Here is a 9,961-nt window from a genome sequence, read left to right on the forward strand (position 1 = left end):
TGCTTTTCCCACTGTAAAAGTACTGCCTCTCCCAGAAATGTTTTGTTGACTTGTGTGAAATGTATTGTTGGGCTCCATCCTATGACGTTTGTTATTCAGTCTGTTCCACGCACATGTGCACTCAAACCTGTTAGAACACCCTTCTATGCGTTTACATGACCACTTAAGCAGCTTTCTCTGGGAGAAACCTTGGTGTGTTAAACTGCTTTCTCTGGCATCATCCAGTAAATGCATATAATGAGAAGACATGCATGGCTTCTTTAGGGCATCCATGTGTGAGTAGAATTAAATGGAAAAGGAAATTAAGAGGCATTTTTCAATACCATATGAATCCGTGGTGCTCGTCTTTGGACTCAGAACGAGTTAAACCAAAATTATTCTCTCAACTCACAGAATTTACTTCATGTGCTAATAACTTCACTATACTAAATACCTGGTGAGTGAAATCTGTATGTTGTCCAGCCAGTGGCTTATCATATACATTTTTATTCGCATAGCGTGAGATTTGGTTACACATGTGAGTGATGTACTTGCATTATAGAGGGTTGCCTCGGAGTAAAAGATCAATCTTGGGATTTAAGAATCAATATACCCAGCCCTACTAACCATGGCAGAAACCATGGTTTTACTATAGTAATATTATAGTAACTGTGAAACGTTATGTAACCATTTTCATTTTCCTGTTTTATTACTATGGTTTTGCTAGGAATATCAAGGTTCAAATATGGTTACTTGAGTAAAAACCATGGAAAGCTTATTGCGAGGGGCACGCAAAACTATTTCAGAAAAAAAAAAAAATGTTGTGTGGGCATCTTTAGAAGTTATTCTGAGTTAAATTAAAAGCCTGTATCTAGACCCAGGGCTTGTCGTCTTTGGAAACTTGTGTACTAAAGGGCATCTTTATCTGTCCAAACAGGGTGATTTTGGAACACAGAAGGAAGCTGCGTGGGCCATCAGTAACTTGACAATAAGTGGAAGAAAGGATCAGGTGTGAACCGTTAAAGACGAAGACAAATCTCTGATTCTGGGTCACTTCCTTTTCCCTTCTTTTTCATTGGTTACTTTGCTGTGATTGGCAGGTGGAGTACCTGGTGCAACAAAACGTGATCCCGCCTTTCTGTAACCTGCTGTCAGTGAAAGACTCTCAGGTGGTCCAAGTGGTTCTTGATGGATTGAAAAACGTCCTCATCATGGCTGGAGAAGAAGCCAGCACAATTGCTGAGATCATTGAAGAGTGTGGAGGTAATGTTGCTGTAATACAAATATATTTTTGAGATTGTCAGAAATAGTACATTTTCATGGATTATATTAAAAATGATATTTAATACATTTGGTCCTGAATAAAGTCTCTTGGGTTGTGTACTGATAAATAACCAGATGTCGCATGCCAAATAATTCAACGTGTCTAGGATCACCATATTTACATACAATATAACCCCTATTAAGAAAACAAAACATCAATTTTATAGTAGCAGTACTAACTATCTTGAATCTCTCTTTCAGGATTGGAAAAAATTGAAAACCTACAGCAGCATGAAAATGAGGACATATATAAACTTGCATTTGAAATCATTGATCAGTACTTTTCAGGAGATGATGTGAGTATATTTTGTCTGTACTATAGTTTTTGTTATTTCAGGTGTTTGGTCCTTTGCATGGCGCTTTTTGTTGTTTTAGTAATTTGTGGATTCTGTTCTGGATATTATTATCAGTAATTCTGCCTAAATCTACCTTTCTTCTTTTTCTCTCTTAAATCTTGTAGATTGATGAGGACCCCAGTCTGATTCCTGAGACCACCCAAGGAGGCACATTTAACTTCGATCCAGCCTCCAACCTACAAACCAAGGAGTTCAAGTTCTAGACAACCAGAACTTTGAACTTGGGAAGGTGGGTTTCCCAGCTACTCCTCAACCCTCCGCCACCTACTGACCCATCATCTACCAGCCACTCACTAACAAGATATACCAACCAACCATTCACCATGCTCTGAAACTACACTCACACAGGAGAAAATGGCACTGAAGTATCTGAGTACCTGTCTCAAATGCCACTCAAGAAATGGATGGATCTCAATGACCTAAAGACATGGAATAGAAAAAGAAAAAGAACATGACTTGTTCATTATACAGAAGTTGCCAAAACAACAGCAAAAAAAAAGGAAATATTTTGCTCTTTCTTTCACTCACACTCATAGGTGAGCATGAACAGTAATAGGAACTTATTTTTGATGTACCAGCCATCATATCAGCCAAGGAAGAAGAAAGAGAATCCTGAAATTCAAAGGCAGGGAATTTTCTTTTGCTTTCCAGAAAATGTCCTTCACTCAAAACATTGTGCTTCTGGTGATGATCTTAAGAGTTTTAGACAGACACCCAACTCAAGACATCCAGCTTCTACTGTGTTAAGCCATCAGACCCCCTCCCCCATTCCTCTTAAATCTATGATCGAGCCTATAATGGGTTATTCCATGGAATATTTTTTAAATGGGGGAGGGGTGTCTCTAAAGTATGTGGTGTGCAAACAGAACTGCATTCTTGCTTTTTTCTTCTCATTAAGTCCTGAAATTATGTATATGTACAAAACACTGAAGAAAATGAAGAAAAAAAAATCACGTCAACAGATTACACGGAAAACTTTTACTGAAAGTTTGAACAAAGAAAATCTAATCTGACACAGTCAAGCACCCTTATTTTAAAAGTTTTGCAGCAATTGTGTAGTGGACATTCATTGTGCCGATCTTTTTGGTTTGCAAAGGGAATATCGGACATTTCAAATGATGAACCTATGTGATATGGTAATCGTCAATTTGGCCAGGACTTTTAAAGGGCCACCCCAACCTTTGGAAGTCCATTGAGATAATCTAACATGTCTTTCTGCTCAAGAAGGGTGCTCTGGAAGCGCTCAATGCTCTGGGTTCATCTTTGCTACAACCTGTCTGTAACCATAGTAATAAGTTCATCGAGATGATAACCCCAATTGTAACCAGTCAGAAGATATTTTCACAAAATCAGAACATTTCAGCACTCTAGTCAAAAACCAAGAAACTTTGCAACAGTGATTTGATTGTGAATTCTTTTTTTTTTTTTTTTTTTTTTCATTTTGATCGGTGAAGCTTCTGCTTTGGCAGTTTTTTCAGTCTTACTCGCACACTTTTGGGTTTTCCTGTTTTATTGCTTATTGTTTGTGGAGAGCGATGTTCGCTTTATTTTGACTATACAAGCAATGGGAAAAGGAAATCCATGACGTTGTTGTTCCTTGTTTTTTTTTTTTTTAATCTTGCTACAACTAAAAATTAATTTCTTGTGTAGGTATATAATAAGAAGCTACTACACTTAGATCCACTAGGCATTGTTGGGACGCTACAGAACAATAATAACATTGTGATTGGCGATTTAAAGCCAATAGGGGTATTTTTTTCTTTGCTCTTTTTGTTTTAACCTTTGTTTTGTAATGGCAAACGATTGCCATCATTTGGAAAATGGGCTATCTTACAGTTGTGACTGGACAATGTTTTTTTTTTTTTTGGGTTTTCCGCCGTGCATTAACTTGTAAAGGGTTGTATGGGGGAAAATGCATTTGGACTTAAGTAGTTGTGTTTGGGCCACAAACTGCTGAAAAAGACGGTAAGGAAGCTACAAGCAGCCCTGATGATTTTTGAATTAGCCATTTGTTGTTGAACAAAAAGAGAGGAAGAAAACAAGTTTGAAATTCATAAACTTATCTAGACGACTAGAAAAACGAGCCACTTTAAAGACTTTAAAGAAGCTTTGTCTTGTATCGGAAATGGATACAAGCTTATTGCTTGTTGCAAGATTTTTACTTGCTGAAGAAAAAAACAATCTAAAAATCAGCGACAGATCGCATTTTGGCCTGATTGTTTGTATGTTTTTATAAATTTTAGAACTGAATTTCTCTTTAAGGTGGCTCATCAGTATTTTTTTCAACTCTTGTGCATATTAAAGATAAAGAATGAGTTGAAATTAATTGTGCCTTTTGTTTTTAATTTCAAAGCAACAAAAGAAAGGTTCAGAATACCTACCACGTTGCATTGGAGCTGCTTATAATATGGGGTCTTTTGGGTGTTATGTCTGCCTATCTCTGGACTTTATGATGAGACGTACTCTGGAGTTCTACTTAAATTCTCCTCTAGTCTGCTGGCTGACTTGTTGTTGATCCCTTAACTTCCATTCTGCACCCTTCACATTCTTTGCATATGGATCACAATTGACCATAATTCTCAACCCACCCAATGTCCTCCTTCGTACCTTTCTATGGGAACACATCTTTCCACTCCCTCAGGACGTGCTTTATGTATCAATGAACCTAACCAAAATAAACTTGCTGTTAGCCATCCTTTTTTATTGCTCTCTTATGATTGACCCGCTGATACTTTTCTCTTTTTCTCTCTTTTATCTGTTAGCCTTTTCTCCTACTACCCTTTCTCTCTTTTTAACTCGGCCTTTTCTATTCTGAATTCACCTTCTCTCTCTTTGATGTGTGCAATAGTTTTCTCATGTTGTGTTAAGTTTGTCTAAAGACAGATTGGTGTTAAATGACACTTAACGGCAGTCGCCACAAAAGTAACCTGTATTTACATATTGTATAGTCCTATACCTGTACCAAAAGATGCGATATTTATATACACTGTGCACTTTATTAGGAACACTATGGTTTTAATATAGTACTCGATGTGGTTTTCTGCTGTTGTAGCCCATCTGCCTCAATGTTTGACATGTACAATTGTACAGAGCGGTTATCTGAGTTACCGTAGCCTTTCTGTAAGTTCGAACCAGTCTGGCCATTCTCCATTGACCTCTCTCATCAACAACACTTTTCCATATGCATTTTATTTTTTTTTTTTGGCACCATTCTGAGTAAACTCTAGAGACTGTTGTGTGAAAATTACAGAAGATCAGCAGTTACAGAAATACTCAAACCAGCTCATCTGGCACCAACAATCATGCAGTGGTCTAAATAAATAAAAAATCCCCATTCTGATGGTTGATGTGAACATTAACTGAAGCTCCTGATCCATATCTGCTTGATTTTATGCATTGCAATGCTGCCATATGACTGGCTGACTGGATAATCGCTTGAATAAATATGTGTACAGGTGTTCCTAATAAAGTGTTCAGTGAGTGTTTATGATCATGGATATGGATAATTATAAGGATATAACTTTAGGTGATGGTCATATCCATTTTTATATTGATGAAATTCTGTTAAACTGTTGAAACCAGTGAAACTGGTTTAATGCTCGCCTTTAGATGAAATGCAGACAACAACTGGTAATTTAAAGTGATGTGCACAACCAGGCAGAAGTTTGGAGTTCACTGAATGCCACATGATATAAAAGGTTTATGGTTGAAAATGTTTTGCATGTAAAAAATGTTTATAATGTTTGGCCATGTAGTGAAGGAAAAGCAACAACAGTTGTCTAACATACATGCAAACAAATTTATTATTATAGTTTAATAATTATCATCAATTTATTTTATTTTATTATCATCTCCGGTGGATACATCATTACAGGTGTAATTTATGCAAAGTGTGGCTATTTTGAAGCAGCTAAAATCTAAATATTGATTAAAACATTTTCTGGATTTTCATGGATTATTTCCTTACTCCCATTTCTTTTGCGTCATAGTTTTGATGGAAGTAGGTTTGTCCAACTATTGACCGGTAGTGTACTTTTTAGGTGAATTTTTGTGGAATGTTTTGTATGGGTTACGTAAAAATATCTAAATATATAAAAATCTCACAATCTTTAAAAAAAAAATTATTTGATGAAAAATAAACTGTAATCTGGCGCCTAAACGTAATCTCTGTTGTATGACGTGTCAGAACTGCAAGTGGAGAGAGTTCTGGCAAACCTATGGGTGCATAGTTCCAACGTTAGAACGATGGGCGGGGCCTGGAGGTGTCATTTATTCAACTATTGAGATTTAGAGGTATTGAATGAATGTTCTTGAGTCTCATTGGGCATGATGGCAGAAGCCGGTGTGCTGCAAGAACCTGCACTTTTCACTAAAGTAACCGTTTATTCCCTTGTCGCCTGTGCTGCACAGTTTGCTGTCGGATATGCTTTCGCGCTAAAATGGGGGAACAAGTGTTCCACTGTTGATCGGTGGGTCCTTGTTTGGTTGTTTTACGACGCAATAGTTCATTTCACGCTGGTAAGTGCGAAAGTGCATACGAAAATGTTGCTAATACGATTATTGCATGTAGCTGATAAATCCCTGCTTACCTTTGCCTCCGTTTCATCGTATAGGAGGGACCCTTTGTCTATATGTCACTCGTTGGAAATGTTGCAACCTCTGACAATCTGTTTGCAGAGCTGTGTAAGTATGCTGTGTTACTACATGCACATAAGTAACATTTGTTCTGTGTTGCACGTGTCGTGCACTATACAGCTTTTTATTTGGTCAGGCGTAAGAAAAGTTTTACTGAGGCGTAGGGCGACCTCTAGTGGTGATTCATGGTACTGTGCAATATACATGTGCAGTGCATGCAAACCAATGATAAAGGAATAGCTCACCCCAAAAAAATGTGCTGCTACATTGCCATCCTCATCTCATGCAAGATGAGAGCGTAATCCCATTACCAACCTTATCTTTTCATCTTTTCTAAGCAGAACTTTCTCTAGTTAAGCTTTTTCCATTTTCCTTCATTTATTTGAACAGTTCTTTTGCTGCTTTTTCATATGCATGTTAGTAATTAAAATACTCCTCAGGGAAGGAATATGGCAAGGCAGATGAACGCTGGTTGTACTCAGACCCAACTATAGTATCTTTAGAGCTTCTGACTGTGATTTTGGACGGCTCACTGGCCCTGCTTCTAGTCTACGCCATCATTAAGGACAAACACTACAGGTGAAATTCTGGGAATGTATTGCTTGAGATGATTCTCTCATTATTTACTCGCTTTTGTGCCATCCCAGATGTGTATGACTTTATTCTGCTGAACACAACGATTTTTAGAAGAATATCTCCGCTCTGTAGGTCCATGCAATGCAAGTGAATGGTGGCAAGAACTTTTTTTTTTGTTTTGTTTCAAAGGCATATAAAGTCAAAGTAATCCAGACTCCAGTGGTTCAATCCATATCTTCAGAAGTGATATGAGACATAAATCACTAAGTCCCTTTTTACCATAATTTTTTCTCCCGGCCCTGTAGGTGGCGATAAGCACGAAGAATGTGAATTGCCAAAACAAAAGAATATGAAAGTGGAGATTTATATAAAAAATAAAATAAAAAGGACTTAAATATTGATTGGTTTCTTCCCCACACCTATCATATCACTTCAGAAGACATGGATTAAACCACTGGAGTCTTATGTATTACTTTTATGCTGCCCTTATGTGATTTTGGAACTTCAAAGTTCTGGCTTAATGAAAATCTTTGTGTTCAGCAGAGGAAAGAAAGTCATACAAATTTGTGATGGCAGGAGGGTGAGTAAATCATGAGAGAGAGAGAATAAATTTTTTTTTGGGTGAAGCATCCATTTAACGCCGCCTCATGCACTTTCATGAACTGTGTAAATTTCTCTCTGAACCAGGCACTTTATTCAGATCACGCTATGTGTGTGCGAGTTGTACGGGGGTTGGATGACCTTCTGTCCAGACTGGCTAATCGGAAGCCCTAACCTCAACACGAGCAACTGGCTGTACCTGTGGGTCTACCTGGTGTTCTTTAATGGGATCTGGGTGGTGGTACCTGGACTCCTCCTCTGGCAATCATGGAAAGATTTAAGAAGAATGCATCGGTATCCAAAGAAGGATAGATAGAATTGGAAGTAGTCCGATATAATTTAGGTAATTACAATTAGCCATTCAAAGTGAATTGACTTGGATGTAGAGATAGAAAGAGAGATCTGTTGTACTGCAGTTGATACATTATATGCATTTATTCCAGACATTGAGTAATAGAGGAAAAGCTGTAAGGTGTTCCTTTGCATAATTGCGGTGGTGGAGATAACTTGACACAATGGAAGATTACACCAAACCAATGACTCATAGCAACATTTATTTCCTTGTCCTATTTACATTCCTGTCATATAACACCAAACAATGTATCCCTTTTGTCAGATATCTTTTACACAGCTCTAGGAACCGTTTCCCTACTAATAAATCCATACTATCTCATCCAGAATGATAGAAACCACAAGCTGATCACAATTGACTTTCAAAAGTTGTCAATTCATGTATCAAAACACCCTGGTGCTGCTCTTAATTAATGTTACATGCTTGCCTTTTGTTGCCATTCCACTACAGTTCCATGTGTAAATAATTAACAAAAAATGAATGATTAAACGGCATCCCGGTGTTTGCCTCTTGCTGAATACATTTTTTATAACATCATTTAAAAAAGTTTCCACATAACAATTTATGTATCACAAGATTCTCAATGTCCGAATACATTTTTAGTTTTTTCCACTATGTATTTGGTACCTAACCAGAATGTGCCAAAATAAAGGCAGTGCAACAAATAATGGCATGATCTCTGGATACTGTACTATTTATATATATATATATATATATATATATGTGTGTGTGTGTATACTATACATATACATTTATACATATACACTGCGTGCCCAGTTATTAGACAAGTGAGTATTCTGATCTTATCATTATTTCCATGCACATTTTCCAACTCCAAACCATATAAACTTGAATGCTTATTTGATTCAATCATTTTCAGGTGGTATGTATTTGTGTAATGAGGGAGGATGTGGCGAAAGTGACTAATGCCTTATATCAAGGTGTGCATAATTATTATTCAGCTTCATTACCTCAGGTAAAATGGGCCAATAAAGAGATTTAACTGGCACTGAAAAGTCAAATATTGTAAAATGCCTTTCAGACTGATGCAACACTCTTAAAATACCTAAACTATTGAGGCGTTACCACCGGATAATCAAATGTTTTGTTGCGAATAGTCAACTGGCGCAAAAAACATGTGGAGAAGAATTAAACGTGAAGATACCAGGAACCCATTATCCTCCAGTACCACCATATTCCAGAACTGTAACCTACTTGGAGTGTCCAGAAGTACAAGGTGTCAAGTGCTCATAGACATGGCCAAGGTCAAGAAGGCTGAAACACGACCACCACTGAATATATTCACAAGTTGAAGCATCAAGATTGTGCAAAGAAATACCATAAGACAGATTTATCAAAGGTTTTATGGACCGATTAAATGAGATGATTCTTGATGGACCAGATGGATGGGCCCGTGGCTGGATCACTAATGGACACAGCACCACTTTCAAGTCAGGTGCCAGCAAGATGGAGGAGGGGTACTGGTATGGGCTGCTATCATTAAGGATGAGTGTGGCAGGGTGGGGCCGGGTCGTGATCATACACACCCGGTCCCTTATCAGGCAAATTAAGCCTCCGAGAGTTTCTGGAAAGTGCTTTCTTCAAGCAGTTGTACAGGACGCAATCCTCAGCATTCAAGAAGGCCACAATCTTTATGCAGGACGATACTCCATCACATGCATCCAAGTACTCCACTTCTTGGCTAGCCAGCAAGAGCCTCAAAGATGCCCAAATTATGACTTGGGCCCCCTTCCTATCCTGGCTTAAATCCTATTGAGAACTTGTGGGCCCTTCTCAAATGAGAGATTTACAGTGAGGGATAACAATACACCTCTTTGTACAGCATTTGGGAGGCTGTGGTTGCTGCTTCACCCAAAGTGGAACATGAACAGATCAAGAAACTGACAGACTCCATGGATGGAATGTTCATGGCAGTTATTGAAAAGAAGGGTGGCTTTATTGGTCACTGAATATTTTTGAAATGCCAAAATTTTAATTTAATTGTCATTTTGTGTTATTATTTGTTGCACTTACTCTAAAAATTTAGAATAAACAACTGGGAGAACTGAGAGTTGATAGAAATTATTTTTGTAATTTTGTTTCCTAATACATCATCACCTTGCTTTAATGGCGATAGAAT

General features: G+C 37.7%; 2 protein-coding genes across 2 annotated transcripts in view; both read left to right on the forward strand.

Moving 5' to 3' along the window:
• Nucleotides 1-5,563, forward strand: part of kpna3 (karyopherin alpha 3 (importin alpha 4)) — a 35,803-nt gene extending 30,240 nt beyond the window's left edge. The window contains exons 14-17 of the mRNA XM_052127118.1: nucleotides 917-988; nucleotides 1,080-1,242; nucleotides 1,504-1,598; nucleotides 1,763-5,563. Coding sequence (XP_051983078.1) covers nucleotides 917-988; nucleotides 1,080-1,242; nucleotides 1,504-1,598; nucleotides 1,763-1,861 — 429 coding nt within the window. The 3' untranslated portion in view covers nucleotides 1,862-5,563. The remainder of the gene's footprint in view (nucleotides 1-916; nucleotides 989-1,079; nucleotides 1,243-1,503; nucleotides 1,599-1,762) is intronic.
• A 320-nt stretch (nucleotides 5,564-5,883) lies between these two features.
• On the forward strand, nucleotides 5,884-8,737 carry ebpl (EBP like). The gene is made up of 4 exons (XM_052127122.1): nucleotides 5,884-6,176; nucleotides 6,272-6,341; nucleotides 6,734-6,872; nucleotides 7,557-8,737. Exons 1-4 carry the CDS (start codon nucleotides 5,985-5,987, stop codon nucleotides 7,783-7,785), a joined length of 630 nt encoding a protein of 209 aa, XP_051983082.1. The 5' UTR covers nucleotides 5,884-5,984; the 3' UTR covers nucleotides 7,786-8,737.
• Nucleotides 8,738-9,961: the final 1,224 nt, after the last annotated feature.

The sequence above is a fragment of the Xyrauchen texanus genome, chromosome 5, assembly GCF_025860055.1.
Source record: "Xyrauchen texanus isolate HMW12.3.18 chromosome 5, RBS_HiC_50CHRs, whole genome shotgun sequence".
Lineage (NCBI taxonomy): Eukaryota > Metazoa > Chordata > Actinopteri > Cypriniformes > Catostomidae > Xyrauchen > Xyrauchen texanus.

Bases quoted from the DNA above. Each gene is read 5' to 3' on its own strand.
- ebpl (XM_052127122.1), top strand. From the start codon at position 5,985: ATGATGGCAGAAGCCGGTGTGCTGCAAGAACCTGCACTTTTCACTAAA. The intron at 6,342-6,733 runs GTAAGTATGCTG...AATACTCCTCAG, and splicing joins CAATCTGTTTGCAGAGCTGT to GGAAGGAATATGGCAAGGCA. The intron at 6,873-7,556 runs GTGAAATTCTGG...TCTCTGAACCAG, and splicing joins ATTAAGGACAAACACTACAG to GCACTTTATTCAGATCACGC.